Below are 23299 nucleotides of genomic sequence, written 5' to 3' on the forward strand. Positions count from 1 at the left end.
GCCTGTCCTGGAACTAGCTCTTGTAGACCAGGCTGGTCTCGAACTCACAGAGATCCACCTGCCTCTGCCTCCCGAGTGCTGGGATTAAAGGCGTGCGCCACCACCGCCCGGCTTCTGTGATCCTTTTATATTACATGGTTGCAGAACTTTTTTTTTTTTTTTTTGGTTTTTCGAGACAGGGTTTCTCTGTGGCTTTGGAGCCTGTCCTGGAACTAGCTCTTGTAGATCAGGCTGGTCTCGAACTCACAGAGATCCGCCTGCCTCTGCCTCCCAAGTGCTGGGATTAAAGGCGTGCGCCACCACTGCCCGGCTGCAGAACTTTTTTGAAGGAAGGAGATAGTAGTTTAAATTCACAAAGATCCATACCATGGCCACATCCCAATGAGCCCTCCAAGTATGGCGCTTCCAACTCAGAAAACATCACAAATACTAAAAGTTTTATTGTAGACAAAATGATACACAATTATGTTACACATTATAATAGAAAAACACTTGAAACATTAACATACACAGAGACTCTTAAATCATTTGATATTTCTTTAGCAAAAAGCAAATTCTTTAGGTTTTCATCACAACAAATGAATCTGCTCTCATCTGAATAACCTACCACGTAGGTCTCCGTCCACTTCTAAAGAAATCTGTGTGTGGGCCTATCAATCTGCTGGGTGGTCTCCAGACCAAATTCTTAAGGCTTATATACCAACTATTCTGTTAAGCCATGCTTGTCCTATTCCTGCTGGAAAGATCCCTTCTGTACCTGTAGCTCTCAGTCATATTTTATCCAGCTACCTTCCTGCTGTTTCCTGACTCACACACCAATCTACGGGACCTGGGAGAACAGATTTTCTGTTGCTTACCTAAGTGTCTTTGACTTTGACTCAGACCTTTCAAGTTTGCTTTGAGCAGAGTAAGAGAATGTTTCCAACTGGAACTAAGGTCTTTCCTTTGCCCCCACAAGAGAGAATAGGACTGGAGAGGCCCTAGGGTCTGCAGACTCTGCCCCTCACAGAGCGACTCTAGTGCTGGCACACTGGGCTAGAGCAGTTCTTGCCCTCGGTAAGGCACTCACAGGTGTTTCAACCCTTTTCATCTGGATAACTCTTTGGCAGAGAAGGACAGGACCCTAGGTCCACCAAGGGGACAATCCTAGGAAGGTTTGCCCTGAGGCTGCCTCCCCAGCCCCTAGACATGAGGCAGCAGGAAAAGCTTCTGCAGCCATCACGGATATGAAGACCCAGTGCTCATATTACCACAGGCCAAGTGCCGGACTCTGTAGATGATGCTTACACCAACAGTGATAGTTTCCTGGGTCTCATGAGCACAGGCTTGATGCCTTCTGATCTCTGCTGGGATTCTCAACAGTGCTTTGACACTGGCTGTCACAGAAGCACTGGCATTGGGGTTCCATGAGAAAGTCTCAGTCTGAAGCCGCCTTGGTCTCTGACTTTCCACATGGCATATTACCCCTTCTGTAGCTGACTCACACTGGCCAAGAGTGCAGCCAAGGTAGGAGAAGGTACGTCCTTGCTGTTCTTCCTTAGGGTACCCTAGGCCAGCGTCAGATTTATCTCCGCCTTCTGGGAAGCAGGCCCCATGTGAACCCAAACACACACCAAAGAGGGAGCACCTTGTCTCACACTAAGAAATACAAACTGACAAAGCTGTGTCTATTCAGCTTCCTTCCAGAATTGGGAAACAACTCAGTCTCCAAAGGGCTGCACCCGGGACTCAATGCCCTTGTGATACACGCAGTTACACAGAAGGAATGGTATGGTAGCCATGGCCTTCTTCCGCACAGAAACCACCTTTCCCCAAACACAAGCGTCACCACAGTCTTCATACTTCAGACACAGCTCCCCATCCTGCTTTTCGGGGACCATCTTCACTGTGTTCACTGATCCTCGTTCAGTCTCCCCATGTGCTTGTTTGTGAGAAAATCCAGAAAAGGAATGTTGCAAATGGCCTGGTGAATATTACTCACTGTGATTTCTTTGGGAACCCTAGTCCAAAAGACCCAAAAGTATAATTAGGTATAATGTGTCAAATGCGTTCAATAATCATTTAGTCAGTTAATTCACTAAAAGGACCGTTCTTCATAGCAGGATGTGACGACAAAGGCCATGCTCTCTCCCACGTTTTATGAATTCTTCTCCTTTCTGATCAAAGATATAACTGCAATTACAGTCCTACCCAGGGTTCAAATCTTACCACCGGTTACAGGAACAACAACTTCATGTTGGCTCAATGATTAGCCGACAGAGAAAGGAGACAGTAGGAGAAAATGTTCCTAAGTCTTCTTCTAAGTGTTTCTAAGTCTTAGCAGTCTCTTTTGCTTCCAAACAGCATGAAGATATGGGCTATCTCTCTCATCTTAGAAGACAGGAGGTGAGTCCTGGCCAGCCAATGTGAGGTTACAGGCTCTCATTCAAACTACCGAGGGTGCCACATCTCCAGTCAGGAACATGGAGAAAAAGAGCATGGCTCCTCCTAATTTACAAGCAAGGTAACAGAGAGCAGGCCTGAAAATGTTTATCCCCACTTCTTTAAAAAAAAAAAAAAATCAAGACCTCTATGTTGTCTCCGTATTTCTGACCTAATATCCTCAGGTACTGCAATACCTGTCAGGATTTTATGACAGCCTTCAGTGGAACAGGAAGGAAAAGAGGACGTGGACTATCGCTCTTTTAAGGCCCGGGAACTCTGCATTCCACTCAGAGATGAATGTATCAGAAAAGAAGTGGCAGTGAGCTCAAGGGTCCCCAGCCAGTGAGACAGTCTAAATGTGGGGCCTGTGATCTGGGACACTGGAGACGACTCCCTTTTGGAGCTCAGCTTCCCAGTTTCTGAGAGGAATAATGTGTCTGCAATGACAAAAACCTTAGGTAATATTTATCAAACTCGACCCTAAAGTCTCCTGTTGAGAGGTTCCTGTCTCTAATGGAAGAACCTGCTGCCTGCTCTACCCTGTGACTACCACTACAGACCTGGGTGTCTCTGAAGTAATGGCTGGGAGGGCACAGCTAGGCTTTCTACAGAGGCTCTCTGAAAACCACAGGATGGACCCTCAGTCTGCTTCTAATGTCCCAAGCACAGCAACTCTATCTCCTCCTATATTTAAGACAGAACATCTTCAAGAGTAACTAAATTGCAAAGCCTGTGCTATCAGTTGCGCAATAGTACCTGTTGGGAGATGCCGTCTGGTATCCAACTGCCAGTGCCTGTCTCAGGATGTCACTTACCAGCTGCTCCGTGGCCTACAACAGAAGACTGGTATTGACAAAATAGTCACCTGCTTGCTAGTGGAAAAGATGCAATTGACCTCATCTTTTACGAAAACCTTTGAAATAACTGTCAATTAAATATTACAAAGGTCTCAGGAAAAACTGAATTTCTGTTTAGAGGCCATGATGTAGAGAAATTATAAACTGGATGAAGTGGTTTTCATTAACCAGACATGGTTTTCTAAGGAAAAAAGAGTGTTGAGTGAGGGCTGCTACCGAAGCCTCCCTTTGCGGGGGATGCAGAATGGACAAGAACTGCTGAGGTGAGGACCAGGCAGGCGAAGGAGCTGCTGCTTTTCTAACCCTTTGAGACAGACAGTTGTGGCTGCTTCTCTGTTGTCAGACAGGGAAAACCTAAGGCTCTGTTTTTTTTGCCCTCTCTAAAATGGTAAGAACAAAGATACTTCTCATAATAGGATACTTCTTAGTCATTTAAAAAAAAAATCTATTTTATGTATATAGTGCTTTATCTGCATATACAACTTTATGCCAGAAGAGGGCATCAGATCCCATTATAGATGGTTATGAGCAATCCCATGTAGTTGCTGGGAATTGAACTCAGGATCTCTGGAAGAGCAGCCAGTCCTCTTAACTTCTGAGACATCTCTCCAGTCGCTGGGATACTTCTTAATGAGAATACAAAACGGCACTAACAAGGCACTGACATCCGTTGGAGCTCGGGAACTCTGGGGAAGACCAGCTGCCTGGCAAGCATGAGGCCTGGGGTCCACCCTCAACACAACAACGAACCTCAGCTCTTAGAGGGACATGACTTTGTTTACTCAACAGAAAAGAAACTTAAAACCTAAATATGACAAGGGACTTAAAAGCTGTCTTCTCTGCTCCCCTCGGGCCTAGAATCTAACCTGGTCAGCCGCGGTCACAGTTCAAGTCCTCTGCGGGCAGCAGGCACCCACCTTTAAGATCATGTCCTCGACCACGGATGCGTACATGTTCCTGTGCAGTGCCACGGGCTGCAGGGTGATCCCAATCTGGAAGAGTGGAGGAAAGTCATGTGTTCCATCAACATTAGCAGACCTCTTCCCGAGCGATAACATGGAATCATGTTTTCACCCCAAAGCTCTGATCGTGGAACACGAATGGAGTCTCTGAAGAACTCAAAATGGTGCCAGCAATAATTAAAAGCTGCTAGATGCCATGGTAACAAGGGTGTGCCCTGCAACTGCAGCAGGCTGGGAGGAGACTTCCCTCAAGTAGGAACTGTGACATGATATACCTTGTGAAGGAGAAACGCTTCTCCTGAGGCAGAGGAGCAAAGAACCCAGGACAAAGCCCGTGTCTAGCCCTCGGCTTTGCAGCCATGTTCAACACGCAACCTTTCCCCATGCACTTACAGCCCTCGCAGAAGGCTCCGATATGAGAAAGTGGGAGTACACCTAAGTTATGGGCAGGAGCCAATCACAATCACCCTGGCAGACTGGTGTTTGAGTCTGGACTCTGTACCTGGCCCATGATTGGACAGCTCCACAGCCTTAGCGTCCTACCTTCTGTGTAATGTCACCAACAAATCCCGAGCCTGGAGTTGGCGGTAGGTAGAATCTCATTTCTTCCTGCTTTTCTTCCTGCTCCTTTTTAATGGTCGTCTTCAACGGCTCTGAGAGGCTGAGGATGTCCACTTCTTCCTCGCTCTCAGGCTCCCTTTTCTGAAACTGCTGCAGGTCCTCCAGCTTCCGGCAGAGGTCGTCGGCAGTGGAGAAGGACGACAGGCACTCTGCGGGAGAGGAAGCAGGCTGAGGAGGGTGGAGTCTGCTGGCAGCTATTCTTGTCCAGTTCAGCTTCTGTAGCCCTCTCACGAGAACCAGAGCCTCATGAGGCAGACATGCAGACAGCCATCCTATTCTAAATGAATCTATCTGCCAGTGAGGCAAAGACAGTACATAATTCACCCCACTGCCCTCTTCCTGAATCAACACATTAATTTTCTTCATTTATTAAAATCTGGAAAATGTAGAAATGTGCAGTGAAGAACATAAAGTCATTCCTATTCAGGCTGGGGATGTGGCTCAGTTGGTTAGAGCGCCAGCCTGGCATGCAGGAGGTCTTGGGATTAGGAAGTCCCAAGTCTGATTACCAGTACTGCACTGAGTGTGGTGGCACATGCTATAAATCCAGAGCTTGGGGAGGTAGAGGCAGGAGGATCAGAAGTGCAAATTCATCTTAGCTACACAGTAAGTTCAGGGCCAGCCTGGACTATCTGAGAATCCTGGCTTAAATCATCCCTGTCTCCCTGCTCTGAGGGAAGCGCTGTTGACAGGGTAATGTGCACAGCCTTCAATGGGCTGTGTACCCGGAGTATCAGGACAATAAAGTCAGGTCCATACACACGACAGAGGATGTGAGGCCAGGTACAATGGCGGTGGCTCAACAGCTCCTGGCTCCTGTTTTACTGACTACAAGTGTTGGTGATGTACCATGAAACTTGGGTTACCATGTAGTCTCTGCTCACCAAGGCCACAGATCTAGAAGCTGACAGACTCTCTCAGCACAGACACTACATGCCATAGCAGATGAGACAAATGACCATTGAGCACCAGGCACCCAGGAAGTTTTCTGCAGAGAGCAAAACTTATGTAGATGGGGTAGGGACTTACCCACTTGTCTCCAGGTTCCCTCAGATGGACAGGGGACTTGGCTGAACTTATTCTTTAAGGCACAATCAGACGCTGCTCTGATCCTAACGTTATCATTCAGCAGTTGTCTGTTTCTTTACTATATATACAGTTTATATACATGTGTATTACATAACATATATACCACATGTGTATGTATACGGTTACAAACTGTAGCAGTATATATACTGTTTCTTTACTATATATACAGTTTATATACATGTGTATTACATAACATATATACCACATATGTGTATGTATACGGTTACAAACTGTAGCAGTATATATACTGTTTCTTTACTATATACAGTTTATATACATGTGTATTACATAACATATACACCACATATATGTATGTATACTGATACAAACTGTAGCAGTATATATACTGTTTCTTTACTATATACACAGTTTATATACATGTGTATTACATAACATATACACCACATATATGTATATATACTGATACAAACTGTAGCAGTATATATATTGTTTCTTTACTATATATACAGTTTATATACATGTGTATTACATAACATATACACCACATATATGTATATATACTGATACAAACTGTAGCAGTATATATATTGTTTCTTTCCTACTGTTGATTATTCTCACGTGCCTCCAATACCCTCGCCTGGGGTTCAAAAACACCCAAGATACTGGCCTTTCTTCGTGGGAAAAGGCAGACTTGCCTTTTGGGGGTTCTCTAAGGTCACAAAGAAAGGGAAGTCACTTCTATCTGAGGGAGAGTATAAGTTAGGAATCTTTAGAGTAATGCTGAGGAGGAGACTCATGGGAGCAGGGCATGACTACCAGACGGCACGAAGTAAACATTCCTGGCTGGAAACGCTTGTAACACTTGGGTATAAACATTTCTGAAGGGCCATGTCGTCTGGGGTGTCATGGTAAGAAGAACGGTCTTGCCATCTACAGCAGCTTCCAGCAGCCCACTAAGGCCTACCTGGCTCACTGTCAATTCGGGTCAGCACATCTTCAATGGAGTCCCCATCATGGCGCAGGCTCTCAGGGTCTGGTGGAGTGTAACCGTGGCAGCGGCACCAGTGAGCAATGTGCTTGGTTTTTAGGGGTGTCAGGTGGTGGAATCTTGGATTCTTCTCCAGTATTTCTTGTAACACTTTTCGTACTGTCATTGCTCTTTGCCACTTAAAAAGGTTTTGAACCAAAATTAAATCATTAAATTTTAAAATCAATTGCTATGCACTAAAATAAACTAAGCAATAAAAAGTCAGATTCTATCACTCTATACCAGCAAAAGGAGAACATACAGAAGAGCTTCTCTGCGGACCAGTAAGATGCTCAGGAAAGATGTCTGCCAAGTCAGCTGAGCCCAACTTGGTCCCCAGAACCCGAAGAGCAGAAGACAACTGATTCCACCTGTCCTCTAGCCTTCAGCAGTGTGCAGTGGCGTGTATGTGTATGCAAACGCACACACACAATGAAACTTTAAATGTAATACAAAGAATCTCCACTGGTCTTAATGTTTACAAAATAAAATAGAAGCTCCTAGGTTTCTATTCTATTTACAACTTCTTATTGGGTCATGAGCTAACTTTTTATTCTCTCCAGACCAACCACAACGACGCTACTTTTGCATACACTGTCCTGCCTTTTCTCATGATTCAACTGCATCTGGCAACACTGTTGTAAGTACTCCATAAAAATCTGGATTTATTATTATTTTGAAATTTACAAGTTTAGAAAATTTAATTTTATGTGCACGTGTGTGCCACTTGCATGCCTAATGTCTGAAGTCTAGAGGAGACTGGTCTCTTGGAAATGGGGTTACAGACCGCTGTGAGCTAGAGAAGGACACTGGGAAATGAACCCAAGTCCTCCGTGAGAGCAGCCATTTTGCTGCTGAACCACCTCTCCAACCCCAGAATATATACATTTCTCAAAGAAAGCCTGAGATACTTCCTCTGGTACAGGAGAGTACACCTTTTCAAAGGTATCTGAGATCCAGAGAATGACATCTGTGATTGAAAAATATATCCACCACCAAGTACCTTAAAGAAATAGATTGCAAATTTGTCTCATTTTTCCTTACAGGTGGAGCACATACAGATGTTGACTCCGCTTTGCTGCCTGGCTTTTGGTGGCGGGCTGAAAATCCAGGCGGCAAACAGCCTTACCTCAGCAGCTCTCCTTTTCCCAATGTTCCAGCCATAATACTGCTCCACAGACTTGGCAGAAAAACAGCTGGCATCTTCACCTAGAAGAAAGATTGCTGTGGTTTAGACAAATTTTGCTTATTGGAGATTGTTGTGAAATATTAGTTGAAGATGATTACATTTGTTTATGCTATGGAATATTGGTTTAATGATGCAAAGATGTGTTACATTCTTTTATGTTACATTTGTTCAACTCCAGGAAGCTGTTACTCTGCCCGCCTAAAACACCTGCCTGGTCTAAGGGAGGGGTTGGGGTAAAGCAGCTGAGAAGCGAGGCATCTGCTTAGCACGCACAGGGCTCTTGGTTTCGTTGCCAGCACAGCCTGCACCCAAGTCTAACCAGATGTGACCAAGATCCTGTGACTCCCAGACCCCCGCAAGTGGCTAAGTCACAATCACTGCATCATTCCAAGTACTTTACAGTTTAACAAAATGTCCGTGCAGGTTGAGAACAACCCTCTTACCTTTCGCAGTAATTAATGGAATCTTTTTGACTACTGCTGTCAAGAGCTGCTGGATAGTCTCCAAATGGTCCACCCTGAGAAGTGTAAACAATGACACTAAATTGTATAGGCTTGTCGAACACACACACACACACACACACACACACACACACACACACACACACCCCGACCGTTCCCTCTGCTAACAAAAAGCTTCCTTTCCTTTCTTTGTTTTTAAAGACAGGTTCTCATGTAGCCCTGGCTGCTCAAATTTGCAGATGATCTTGAGTATCTGATCTTCCTATCTCTGCACCCCAACCCTGCCCAATGTCAGAATTACGGGTGTGAACCACCATATAAGGTTCTAGGTCTTCTTTATAAAACATTTTATACTTAAAAAAGAAATCTAAGAACAAACAGATTTTAACAAATTATACAACCATCTCAGACATTTTATCTACATTTGAAAATTAGAGTAAGAATCTCTGCAAGGTGACTGCTACTACACAAATGCCTGTCTTAGGGTTATTGATTGATGCCTCCATCTGTCATGTTAAGAGACACAATGTTTCTATTGTCTCTAGAAGTGCCTGGCAACTCAAAGGGAGGTTCCTAATTTGGAAATGAGAAATCAATGAAGAAGGTTTTTTAGAGGAAGCAAGATGACATGGCTATGCAGAGGCAGCTGTGAAGCACAGGCAGGGTTTGTGAATACCCAGGAACAAAATGATTACACTTGGGTATGCTATCCCCATTCAACAGAGGCTGTACATCAGCAAGCTCAAGGGAGTCCTGGGGCTTCCATGATTACTGGTCAAGTGCTACCCCTAAGCCATACCACTGGCTAAAATAAACTCTTTGGAGGCTGGAAAGATGGCTCAGTGGTTAATTAAGACTTTTTCCTTAGGACCCACGTTCAACTCCCAGCACTGACAGGGTGGTTCACAACTATCTGAAATTCTAGTCCCAGGGGATCTGACACTTTCTTCTGGCCTCCTTGGATACCAGGTATACAGGAAGTGTACAGACATACAACCATACAAAATACCCAAACACATAAAAAATAAACTCTTCAGCCCTGAAAGACAACAATGCCCCTACCCCCAGAGGACTAACTCACTATGTCCACACACACTCAGCTATCACAATGATTTTGAAAAAGCGTCACAGAGACACCAAAAGCAGAGCCCCCTTAGAAGAAACTAGAACACTTACTTAATGACGTAGGTGCCCAGTTCAGAGCTCTCTTCAGTTTTCACTGCTGTCTGGACCTCCTGGGAGAGGCAGTTTGGCCCAGGGGTTTCTGGTTCAGTCTTCACTACAAAGGAAGATCAACAAAAAGAACTGCCAGGAGCTAATTGTGCCAGCAAAACAACTGTACTCAACTGAGGGCACTGCCAGCTAAGGTGTGTGGACATAACAAGAGACGCAGATGGCTCCTGTTCTCAGCCTCAGCACACAGACAACTGTAAGCTTAGGTCTCAGGGTAGCCAACTATACACCACACCACACTGCTCTGTACCGCTCTCAGCTCCGCCCTGGGACTGAGATTAGCACACGATACGTCTATTCTGGTGTCATCTTTCCAGCCAAGTTTACCGACCTGACGTCTTATTCTAGTATTCAGAGACAAAGACAGAGAGAGAAAGGCAGATCTGTTGTGCATGGCAATTTTCAAGGTATTTTTATCTGGCTTTCAATACCATAGGTTGAGAATCTCCAATCTGAACTGAAGTACTTCAACAATCACAGTTTCTCAAATGCCAACATGCAGCTCCACATGTATACAAAATTATTTCTATTATACTGTTTTGGGTATTTTGAGACAGGGTCTTATCAGCCAGGTTGGCCTCGAGTTTTTCCTCTGTGGTCCAGCTGGCCTGAAACTCACAGAACGCTTCCCAAGTTACAGATGTGAGTCACTACACCTGGCTATCATGCATACAAAATTAGTTAAAAATACATGAAATTATCTTCAGGTTATATGTCTAAGGTGCACATAAAGCATAAATTCTTTATATTTGAGTTTCATTCCCAAAATATTTTATTACATACTTATTTACATGCATGTTTATATATTTATGTAAATACTGAAAAATTGAAAAACACTTCTGTCCTGACAGGAGATGTATTAACTCTACTGACATAAACATTAATGTCTCAGGAGATATGCCTTTCTTTCCTTAGCGTTTTCTTAAAATACCATGCTGACACGGTTCTTGTGTCTGCACAGCTTCGCCGCCTTTACTCTCTCAGACAGCCTTTATTAATTTATTTAAGTGCACAGGTGCATGTCTGTGTGGTATGTGCACTTGAGTGCAGGTGCCTGAGGAGATCAGAAGAGGGCACTGGTTCCCAGCAGCTGCAGTTATGGGGACAGGGGGCTATGAGCCACCCATAGTGAGTGCTAGGAACCAAACTCAGGTTCTCTGCAAGAGTAGTGTTTGCTTTTAACAGCTGCACTCTCTTCCTAGACTGAATCTGTCTTGTACATTGGCACTAAAAGCACTTATTGCTATTTTCCTACTCAGTCCTGTCCAGTCTCACATAACAGCGTCGTCTCTCTCTGTTTTCACTGACACGTAACTGGTATTCAGTAAGCATTATTTGATAAATGTTTCCTCGTCATACACCCGTTTTTCTTTCAGCCCAGTCGCTCTATGCCTTGCCTGTCTCTATCAGGTCCTCCTCGACAAGCCTGGCTCCTGTGGAGTCAGCACCACTGTAGTTATTTAAGAACACAGGTCATCCATGTTTCTTGACAGACATTTACAATCTTTCCCTCAAATGGATCCCCAGAACCCAGGATGAACACTTCTTAGTTTAAAAACTGATCGCTGGTTTCCAAAGTGATTCTACCATTTTGTAGCCCACTGTGGATAACCCAGGTTCCCATTACTTTAGGTCCCCAGTAGCCTCTGTATTGTGAAAATTTGAATTCCTGGTGATTCTGTTTTGCTGCTAGGATATAATCTGTATTTCCTTCATAACTAATAAATCTGAGTAATTCTAGGGCTTTGTGTTATTGGACATCCTCTTTTGTAAAGTGTTGTTTTTCACACTGACTTTGAATGGTCTATTGCTGGACTTTTTGCTCTTTTAATATTTTCTGATGGAGTAAGGTTATTATAATAAAGTCTAACATTTTTCATTTTTCCGACATCTTGTGTCTCACATTTTCTTCCATTAAAAAAAAAGAAAAGTGTTTCTAACCTTTCACATTCAAGTTTATATTCTACCTCAAGTTAGCTGTTACCTTTAATGTAAGGCAGAAGTTTTCCTGCTTTCAGACACGATGGGCCCACTTCTCATGCCAGTCAAAGTAAAGATCACCCCTCCCCAGCTGACTGCATCATGGCTATTCTTTCCTGTTCCATGAGTCTAATCTTCAACTATTTCAAAGGCCAAGGCTCCTTCGTATTTATATCTGCTACCCTAGTTTTCCTGGTTTTTGTTCAAGATTGCTCTGCTACTGAAAAACCTGATTAATAAATTACCTCATTACTGTTTCACTAAAAGTCAAGGCCAGCCTTTGCTTCCAGAATGCTGAGGTTGGGGTTGGGGATTTAGCACTTGCCAAGTATGTGTGAGGCCCTGGGTTTGGTCCTCTGCTTGGTGGGGGGAGGGGGGTGCGAGGGAAGACAGAATGCTGAGGTTATAGGGGTACATCACCACATTGACTTTAGCTATTTTATTTTATGTGTTTAGACTTTAACACTAATTTTTACTCTTTATTACTTTTATTTATGTGTGTGCATGTATGTCCGCCAGGACTGTGAGGGTGTGATGCCAGAAGAGGGCATCAGACTTAGATCCCCCAGAGCTGAAGCTGTAGGTCGCTGTGATTTAGGGATACAGGTACTGGGATCCAAACTTAGGTTCTCTGCAAGAACAGTAAGAGTTCTTAACGCTGAGCTGATAACTCTCTAGTGCCTTGTCTGCCCACTCTTCTAACCTTGTCTGGTAAGTGTGTGGGCACACACTTATCATGGCACATGGGGAGGGCAGAGGACAACTTGTGAAAACTAGTTCTCTCTTTCTACCGTGTGGACTCTGGCGCCCAAACTCAGGTCCCTCAGCCTTGGGGTAAAGTACTTCACCAAACAATGGCCCCAAACCATTGTTTTTGTCCCATCTTTCCTGTTCCTCATTAACTGACATTTGATATGTATGAACTCCCCCTCCTCCTTTTAGGTTTATTGAAAGGATCTAATTATATAGCTCAGGTTAGTCTTGAACTTGCCACAGACTTCATGCTTCAGCCTTCTGAATGTTGGTATCACCAAAGTAAGCTATAATACCTCATATAAAATGTTTCCTTTAATTCTATTTTTAAGATTTATTTCTTATATATGAACATTTTGTCTGCATGTATATACGTATGCCATGTATGTGCATGGTGCCCCTCAGAAGGGGACTGTAGATCACTTAAAACGGGAATTAGAAATAGTTGGGTGCTTCCATGTTGAGTACTTGGAATTGAACTCAGGTCCTATCTAGAACAACAGGTGTTCTTAACTGCTGAGCCATAGCTTCAGGTCTTGCCTTTAATTTTTTAATTATTGAGGTTACTATGTAGAAATTATAGAAATTAAAATGATTTCTTGATGCATACTGACTCATACTGAGTGACATCGGCAATGCCATAGTTAACAGTGCATGGTTCCCCAATCCCTAGCCATTCTGAGACTTCTAGAAACAGGAAGAGGCCCTAAGAAAAAGTTCAAAGAATAGTCTCTTGGCGCGGGAGGTGGTGGTGCACACCTTTAATCCCAGCACTCGGGAGGCAGAGGCAGATGGATCTCTGTAACCAAGGCCAGCCTGGTCTACAGAGTGAGTTCCAGGATAGTCAGGGCTATTCCACAGAGAAACCTTGTCTTGAACCCCACTCCCAAAAGAATAGTCCTTTGAATTTGGCTTTTAACAAATTAAAAATATTCTGTTTGAGTGTTTTGCCTGTATGCATGTGTATCACACGCACGTACCCGCAGACACCAGCAGAGGGCACTGGATCCCCTGGTCCTGGAGTTTTACAGAGACAGCTGTTAAAGTGCCATGTAGGTGCTGAGACTTGAACCTAAGGCCTCTGCAAAAATAGCATGTTATCTTACTACTGAACCATCGCTCCAACTTCACAAATCTGTCATTTGAATAATTAGAGAAATACATAACCAAAGCTTTTAGAATCTTTTTATTTTTGAATGAAGGTATCATGCACCCCAGGCTGGCCTTAAACTTGCTAAATAGCTGAGGAAGATCCTCGCTTTATTTAATATTTATGCATTCATTCACTTGTATCTTATTATATGGATATTTTGCCTGTTCATTTACTTATTTGGATTTTATGTGCACGGCTATTTTGCTTGTGAGTAGTCTGTGCAGTCATGTGTAAGTTCCTGAAGAGGCCAGAAGAAGGCACTGGATCCTCTGGAACTGGAGTTTCAGGCAGTTGTGAGCTGCCACGTGGGTGTGGGGAATTGAACCTGGGTCCTCCGGAAGAACAAGCACTCTTAAGCACTGAACCATCTCTCTGGCCCCATGGTTTTCCTGCTTCTACCTCATACATGTTGGGATTACAGCTGTGTGCCACCACACTTGATAACCAATCAAAACATTTTCAGGTTAGGGAAACACAACAGAAATGAAAATGTGTTCTTTAAGATTTATTGCCAAAAAATAATAATAAACAAACAAACAATTTATTGCTAGCTGGAAGCCACCAAATGCTCTCAATGAAGAAAACAAAAACTACAATATATGCCCTTCAATGTAAAACCACTGCTAGGCGGTTTACATAAACAATATGAACAAACCTAAAAAGCAATGAACAAAATCAAGCACAAAAAAATGTGTATGCTTTCATTTTCTCAATTTCAAAATTAGAAATAATCTATGGTGACAGAAGTTACAATATTGGTTGGCTACAGAGGCCGGAAACTGGATAAGGGTTAAAAAAAAAAAAAGGGCCGAACAGTGGTGTGCGCCTTTAATCCCAGCACTCGGGAGGCAGAGACAGGCGGATCTTTGTGAGTTCGAGGCCTGCCTGGTCTATAAGAGTTAGTTCCAGGACAGGCTCCAAAGCTACAGAGAAACCCTGTCTCAAAAAAAAAAAAAAAAAAAAAAAAAAAAAAAAAAAAGGACCACAGAAATGTTCTTATCTTGGATGGTACATCAAGTGGTATGTTTATTATCTCTATACCTCACTGCATGTTTTACTTTCCTTAAAATCAAAATAGAGGGCTGGTGAAGTGGCTCAGTGGGCAAAGGCGCTTGCTGCCAAGTTCAGCCCCTGGAATTCACACTGTGGAAGCACAGAAATGACCCCTACAAGCTGTCCTATAGTGTGTGTATGCCAGTATGCACACATACAATTAATGTAATAAAAAACAAAACCAAAAGATGCTCTGCCCTAGTCTGAGATTAAATGAATCAGTCTGGTGCAGAGTGGTACCAATGCTTTCACAGCTATATTTTGCTCAAGGGCAGACAAATGCTTCCCTACGCAGGATAATCCATAAACACTGGATGGAGGCTTTATATGGTCTCTACAAGAACCAAACCCAGACCAATAAAACCATAACTAGGTCCCTGTCAGTTATACTCTAAATTCACCTCCCAAGACAATGGGAACCAAAATGCCTGAAAGGCAGTCTAGCACAAATTTCAGCTTTACTGTTTCCTCTATTTGGGAAGTGTATACATCTCCAAACCCAGTCTCTAGGATGTGACAGCTATGCTGAAGGACTGACATAAGAGTTAGTGTCAGAATTACATACACATAGCAGGAGGTACTAGGACCTGAGCATATGGAGTCATCACTGCTAGAGTTGCTATAGATAAAGGTTTGCTCTGATCCACTGTACTCCACCTTCTAGTCATCTATTATTACTGCCAGGAATGTTCTGCTGGTGCTGTCTGCTCCCCACGAAAGCTCCTTCCTCACAACTATGTTGCCCCAAACTGGTCAATTTCCATAAATAAGCCCTTCAAGTCTTGTCTCTGCTGTTCCCTTAATCCATAGCCCTTGACCGCTATACAGATGAAGGGTTCTCTATTCTTAAAAAAAAAAGTCTGGTTTATAAAGGCCCATGAAAGTTTGTCCCCAATAGGGTGGTGGTGGTGGTAGTGGTACACGCCTTTAGTCCCAGCACTCGAGAGACAGAAGCAGGCCTATCTCTGTGAGTTTGAGGACAGCCTGGCCTACAGAGTGAGTTCCATAATAGTCTGGGTGATACAGAGAAACCTGTCTGGAAAACCCAACTTACCAAACAAACAAAACAACAAAAGCCCCACAAAGTCCTGACCCCAGGAGCCCTGACCAGACATTCTGAACTGTAGTACGTTAGTAATCGCTGTCCAGATCACTTGTCCTGCACTTACCAAGCAGTTTGCTATTTGTGCAACTTGTCTCAACCCAGTTAAAACTGGAGGGCAAAATGATGCCCGATGCCCCTCAATGTCTGTGACATTAAGTATTTAGTTTTTTGTCATATAGCTGTCAAGTGGCTAGCTGACAGATGCCTGAATTTAAAACATTAAGACTACAGTAGGAAGTCGTGCATGAAACGTTGGGACAAAGACTCTGTGCAGTACTACATACCTTTTGCAATAGCTACTGGAGCAGAGCTAGGGGCAGCTGGATTTGGGACACCAATGGGCAGGACGGTAGGCAATTTGCTGGTGGAAAATGACTGAACCACTAAGGCAGAAAGAAAGGCAGACAGAATAGTGACAGAAGTTAGTACTTATTCTTCAACAATTTTACACATGCATAATTAATTATTCCAGCCACACTCATTCCACCTTCTCTTATCCCTTTACCAGCTCCTCTTTCTTCCAGCAAGCCCCTCCCACTATGGTCTTTTTGTTTTGAGACTTAGTTTAACCAGGAAGCACTGCACACAGACATTGGTATGGCGCTATCTACGGGAGCACCGGTAACTTGCCAGTGGTTGAACCACTGAAGACACAACTCCCCCTCTCTCAGTAGCCATCGTCTGCCAATAGGTGACCCCAGTGCAGGGGCTGGGCTTGTGAGGCTCTCTCCCATCCACGACTGAGCATTGACAGACCCAGTCCTGTCTAGGCAACCACAGTGACTACAAGTTCCTGAGTGCAATGGCCATGGTGTGTCAGAAGACAGAGTGTCATGGCCCTACTCCCCAACCTGGGGCTCTTACATTCTTTCTACACCATCTTCCTTGAGAGACAATTCATTTTAATTGCTAGTGGCAGGATAACTGAGCTACATTCTCCACTATGGTCATGGGGGTATGTCAGGAAACTAAGAAAATAAAAACCAAAGAAACTCAACTCTCACACATGCTCAAAGTGTTCCTTTTTTACTTATCTTTAGAAATTGGTAGCTAGGGCCAGCAAGATGGCTCAAATGATGTGGGATGCCCCTCTGTATACTATGAATATGTTTTATTATCATTGGTTAATAAAGAATCTGCTTTGGCCTACAGCAGGGCAGAATACAGCAAGGTGGGAAATCCAAGCAGAGATAGAAGAGGAAAGAAGGTGGAGTCATGGAGGTGACTTACCGGTAAGTCACACCTTCATGACAATATACAGATTAATAGAAACGGGTTAATATAAGTTGTAAGAGCTAGGTAGGAATATGCCTAAGCCATTGGGCAAGCAGTGTTGTAATTAATATAGTTTCTGTGTGATTATTTGGGTCTGGGTGGCTGGGAAACAAAGGCTCAATCTCTGTCTACACTCAGGGGGCATAGACGGTTGCCATCAGGCATCATAATAACCTGGGTGCACCCCCCCACACACTATAAATTAAAAGCTAAGAGGCATCAGCACCTGGCAGAGAGAGTCTCCCGAGCTGGAGCTGTGTGAGGACAAGGCTGGGACGCACCTTTATTCACAGGCATCAGGACAGTCTGCACGCCACCGGAGGTGTTGATGCTTAGTGGCTTGAGCTGACTGGGAATTGTCAGGACAGCCTGCTGGGGATTGGACTGACCAGAATGAATCTTCAACAATCCTACAGTAGTTGGGAAGACAAGGCCGAGTAAAGTCAGACACTTCCTTCAAGCTCCTGCCCTTTCTGCCACTCTTACTTTCTCCCACAAGGAAGTTCCGAGGACAATCACCCTTTAAAAAAAAAAAAGTTGGGAGGCTGGAGAGATGGCTCAGAGGTTAAGAGCACAGGCTGTTCTTCCAAAGGTCCTGAGTTCAATTCCCAGCAACCACATGGTGGCTCACAACCATCTGTAATGAGATCTGGTACCCTCCATGCCAGAATACTGCAAAATAAATAAATAGATCTATCTTTAAAAACAAAACAAAAACAAAACAAAAAAAAGTTGGGTACAGGAGGCAATGGATAATGGAGATTTTACAATAAACTCTGATATGATATAATAATTTTTCAAGTATCCTTAGCCTAAAATAAATTTTAAAAAAAAGAAAGAAAAATAGGACAGAAAATTCTGCAAACACATAAAATAGAACAGAGGAAATTCTGCAAACCTAACAGAAAGGTGCAGAGCGAGGCAAAGGGCCACTCTGCAAACAGCAACCACTGCTGAGACAGGTCCTTTGGAGACAACAATGACCTGGTTGCTTTGTAGTTTTCAAATTCCTATTTTCATCCAAATATTGTACAATAAGCAGCTGAAAAGCAGAAAGAGGACAAAGTTTCTGACCAAACATTCCAACGCTGTCCTCATCCAGTGCCTGCTGTCACTGCTTGCAATCCTCTTTGATTAATTACCTCAACAATTTGTTTTTCATTATTTCAGCGTTTATATAAATAGAGAGAATGTGTGCACTGCAGGCCTGGCTTCCTTAACCTTCTTGGGCCAAAGACAGAGAGAAAAGTCTGTTCTTGAGCCAGGACTCGGAGTGTAGGAAAAAAGAAAAGGAAGTGCCTCAAAAGGCCTATCTCAGTAATGGGAATGGTGGCACGAACCTTTAATCCCACCTATCAGGAAACAGAGGCAAGAGGATTTCTTTGACTTTGGACCAACCTGGTCTATATAACAAGTTCCAAGACAGCCAGGGCTACACAGTAAGGGCACCTGCTGCCAAGCCTGACGACCTGAGAAGCAACTCCTTCAAGTTGCCCACTCACTCTCTCACCCCTCACACTAAGTGTAGCTATTTGGAAAATATTTCTGGATTATATAATAATATTTAATTGAAAACATGAATACTTTCCATACACATTGAGGCCTAGTGAAAGAAAGAGAAGGAACATCATGGTACTTACCTGACACTGTGGCTTTCCCAGGGATAGAGCTTGGTGTGGACACCAGGGATGCTGTACTGACAGAGGGAGCTGTGCCCTTGCAAGTGCCCATGGTGGCCTGGCTCACACACACTTGTGGCTGCCCAGGAGTTTTGATTATAGAACCGACAGAGGATGACACAGTGGCCGATGCTTCAGGCTGTTCAGTCACGGAGACAAAAGAGGAACGAGCAGTGTAACGTACACAGTGCAGTGGCTCACACACGGTACACTAACAAACAGCAAGTCTCAGTTATCATTATTATTTTAAAAACGCCTGCTTACATATGAGGGCACGTGTACCACAGCACTCATGTGAAGGTACGAGAGGGCGACTTGTAGGGTCAGTTCTCTCCTCCCGCCACATGGGTCCTGAGAATTAAATTCAGGTTGCCAGCAGACACCTTTATAAATTAAACCACCTCCTACCCCATGTTTTTTTTTTTTGTTTGTTTTTTGTTTTTTAAAAAATAGTTCCTTTAATTTTTTTTTTTAAGATTTACTTTTATTTATTTGTTTGTGTGTACGTGTGTGTTATGTTTGTTCAGGTGCCTGCCTGCAGAATCCAAGAGAGGGCATCAGATCCCCTAGAGCTAGAGTTACAGGAGGCTGTGAGCCACCTTACATGGGTGATGGAAACTGAACTCAGGTCACCTGGAAGAGCAGCAAGTGTTCTCAACTGCTGAGCCATCTCTTCAAGCCATAAAATGATGATTTCTCGGGGCTGGGGATGTAGGTCACTAGGTAGAACACTTTTACCTATTGTGCATAAAATCCTGGTTTTGATTGCTCCCATGGCATAAATTGGGTGTGGCGCATAACTGTAATCTCACTCACAGGTAAAAAGGATGGTTTCTCTAATTTAGTAGTTCCTGTATTTTTACATTTTACAGACCAAGAAAGTTATTTTTTCAGTTATTAAAGAAAAAAAGGTCCACTAGATAAGATATACTTTTTTAAATTAAAAAATTATTATTAGTGTGTGTGTCTGTGTGAGAGAGTCTGAACACGTGGAGAACATTACCTCGGGATCCATCTCAGGCTTCCAGCCTTGCTAACCCACACGCTTTACCTGCTGAGCCATACAGCCAGCCTTATGTAACTTTATGAAAGGCCATTCAATACCAAAAGAGAGGACATACTTTCAAAATGTATAAATAGAATAAAATGACCTTCATTAAAACAACTGAGAGGAAAAGTAACAGTACCATGAAGACTTGAAAGGGACATCACTGCAGAAAGCTTCGACCAGAACAACTGTACGCTGCAGGACCCTCAAGAGTCACAGCAGACAAAATACTTGATCAGAGAGCATGTAGAAAGAAAGCAGCATGGGCGAATATGCCATACAGGGCTGCAAGGCACAGCAGCACAACCGTGATCAGGCACAGGAGGCGGTCACAGGCTTGAGAAATAGATAGTTTAAAAGGAAAACAAATTTCTCCAACAAATGTTAGGTCATCTAGGTATTTATACAGAAGGAACGAAGCTTGGTTCTAAAATCTGACACCACAAACTAGAGCCAACTCAAGATGGACCAAATTAAAAGAGATGGACCACGGATTAGCCACAGCTTCTCACACATGGCATCAAATAAGCAATGAAAGCAAACCAAGTAAACAGAACTTCATCCAAATGAGTGCTGTCTGTGGTTCAGAGGATACTACCAAGAGAAGGTGGGCTGCTGAGATGGCTGGGCGGGTAAAGGTGCTTGCCACACGAGTCTGCTGACTTGAGTTCAATTCCAAGAACCCGAAGTGGGAGCAGAGAATCAATCTGTATACAGCAGAAAGCACTCATCCACACATTACACATAGAGGATTTAGAAAGTGGAACACATCTACTTTGTCAGTTCCTCAAAATATTAGGAGGTACTATAAGAGCCAGCTATTCTACTCCTACCTCTGTAAATAAGAAAAATGAAATGTGTACATACATGTTTCTAGAAGCATTCCTAACAGTAAAAAAATTGGAAACACAGATGTTCCATTAAGTGGTAGACAAAAACAACAACAAAAAACCCCAACTAGATATCCATAAATCTAAGTATTATTCATATACAGAAAAAATAGAAGATTGATAAATGTTAGAATGTAGATAAACCTTGAAAATGTTATGTGAATGCCTGTAACTCCATGAGGCAGAGGCAAGGGCCAACCTGGGCTACAAAGAAAGACTGTCAAAACAAGACAAAAAACAGTAACTATAACTAGGAAGACATAAAAGGCCATATGTATAGCTGCATTTATAAAATTATAAAATTCTCCAAATAGGAAAATCCATTTAGAAAGATTTGAGCAGTCAAGATGGCTCATGAGTAACAGTTGGAGTTTAATGTCAAGATCCCACAGTGAAGAGAGAGAACAGACTCCTCCAAGTTGCTTCTGATCCCTAACATCCTCCCCACCCCCCAACCCTTACCCACAAACACATACCTAAAGTAAAAACAAAAACACAGAAAAGGAAGCTTGGTGTTTTGCACAGGGCTGGAGGGAAAGGGGATTGCTATGAGATAGCTTTGGGGACAATGACAACGATGTGGAAAGAGCTGATGAGAGGAGTTAGGCAGCCCTGTAAATAGAATACAAACCACCGAGCTACATTTTGGAATGGTACATTTCATGCTCTGTGAATTCTATACTTCAATTTAAAAAAGGACCAGCATCTCAGAGGTTCTAAAAAGCCCCACTGCTGTGCCTGGGGACATCCTGTTTGCCCATCCTCATTTTCACACCTGATGTGCAGCTCCATTTGCTGAGAAGGTCACAGCAGGGGAGGGAGCAGCCGTGATCACTCCTCCCGACACACGCAGCATCGTGGTCCCAGGCTTGGCAAGTTGTGAAGCTGCCGGCACAGACTTCAGGGTGTTGTCGGGTAACTTCACCAGTGAGGCCTGCCCAGCTGTAGCTGCCTGCAGCAATCAAAAGGCCAAGTGACAAAGCTGCACAACTTGTTCCTCATCCGCATTTGAAACATATTTAAGCAAGTCGTGCCAATCAGGACTGTGGGATGCAGGAATCTTTCCAACAAGCTGAATTCTACAACTACTGAGGTTCCCTTACACTAAAGTGGAAGAAATAAACAAATGCATTTGCAAATCACCATTTGTAATCTGTATCTTCAAAGCTATCAGGCCCTGCTTTCAAAATAACTGAGTCAAAGTTTCCTTAAATGTCATGGAGTATTTCTGTGGTCTGTGTGTGTGTGTGATAAGATTATGTGTGCATATCTGTGAGCATGTGCACATGCGTGTGCACATGAAAAGGCTGCAGGAGGCCTTCAGGTGCTCTGCTCTACTAGACTTTGCTCATTTCCTAGAGACAGGGTCTCTCACTGACCCTAGGCTAGTGGCCAGTACCCCGTGATTCTCCAGCGTCTGCCCCTTAAAGCACTGGGGTTATGTCAGCATGGCTGCACCCAATGTAAGAAAAAATTTTAATTACTATTATCTTGGGTGGGGGCAGTTGTGCACACGCCAGTTGGTTCTTTCCATCTTTCCATGGGCTATGAGGACTGAACAGGTTGCTACACTAAGTGCCTCTACCTCTTTTTACATGGATACCTGGGAATCTGAACTCGGGTCTTCCTCCTTGAGTGCTCTTACCCGCCTTTCCAGCCCCACACGGAGGCTTCAAACAGGAAAAATTAAACCTGGGTAGGGCAAGATTCACTCTGGTGGTACTCTGGGACAGATACAGAGTCAGCATTTATTATTTATCTTATTTATCATTTCAGGAAAGTTAATGGTGTTCCATGACAGATACAAGGCCAACACTTATCTGTTTGTTTATTTGGCTGCCTGTCCAACTATTCATCTATCCATCCATCCACCCATCCATTTATTTATTTGATGTCCGCCCATCCATCCATCCATCCACCCACCCACCCACCCACCCATCCATCCATCCATCCATCCATCCATCCATCCATCCATCCACCAATCCATCCATCCATTTGGGGGGGGGGACAGGGTCTCTCCACCCACCCATCCATTTATTTTTGGGGGGGGGGGCAGGGTCTCTCTATGTAGCACTGGCTGGCTTCAAACTCATGAAGATCTGCCTGCCTTTCCTTTCCAAGTGCTGCGATTAAACATGTCAGCATATCCAGTCCAACAATACCTCTGTGTCTACAAATTTCACTCTTTGAATTCCTTAAAACAAGAATATGAAGGCCACTGACTCAATCACGTTTTGTGTGACTAAACATCTGGTACCTTAACTTCTTATTGAAAAGGTGCAATAAAAACACTACTATATGCCATTCAAACCAGTTTTTTTTTGTTTTTGGTTTTTTTAGTCAGTTTTGAGCTCACTATCCTCTTGCCTTAATCTCCCACGTGTCAGCACTACAGAAATGCAACAGCTCACCTAGCTCACTCACCTCCTCAGTAAGTACTATTACTGTTACCTTTAGGTTTGGTGCTGAGGATCAAACCCAGGTTCTCAGAAATGCTAGGAAGCTTCTACCATTGAGCCACACATAATCTCAGCGCCTC

The 23299-nt window shown here is 43.6% G+C and overlaps 1 protein-coding gene across 4 annotated transcripts in view; it reads right to left on the minus strand.

Moving 5' to 3' along the window:
• Positions 1-420: 420 nt before the first annotated feature.
• Yeats2 (YEATS domain containing 2) overlaps positions 421-23299 on the minus strand; it is a 96022-nt gene continuing 73143 nt past the window's right edge. For 3 of the 4 annotated variants that reach the window (XM_075968987.1, XM_075968960.1, XM_075968969.1), the window contains 12 exons: positions 21536-21712; positions 18784-18961; positions 17425-17553; positions 16153-16251; positions 9768-9870; positions 8574-8647; positions 8071-8150; positions 6879-7080; positions 4787-5013; positions 4199-4273; positions 3181-3254; positions 421-2000 (listed from right to left, as the gene is read on the minus strand). In XM_075968987.1, the coding sequence (XP_075825102.1) occupies positions 1892-2000; positions 3181-3254; positions 4199-4273; positions 4787-5013; positions 6879-7080; positions 8071-8150; positions 8574-8647; positions 9768-9870; positions 16153-16251; positions 17425-17553; positions 18784-18961; positions 21536-21712 (1527 nt within the window). In that variant the 3' untranslated portion in view covers positions 421-1891. The remainder of the gene's footprint in view (positions 2001-3180; positions 3255-4198; positions 4274-4786; positions 5014-6878; positions 7081-8070; positions 8151-8573; positions 8648-9767; positions 9871-16152; positions 16252-17424; positions 17554-18783; positions 18962-21535; positions 21713-23299) is intronic. The other variant, XM_075968978.1, reaches the window with a different exon arrangement.

The sequence above is a fragment of the Microtus pennsylvanicus genome, chromosome 1, assembly GCF_037038515.1.
Source record: "Microtus pennsylvanicus isolate mMicPen1 chromosome 1, mMicPen1.hap1, whole genome shotgun sequence".
NCBI lineage: Eukaryota > Metazoa > Chordata > Mammalia > Rodentia > Cricetidae > Microtus > Microtus pennsylvanicus.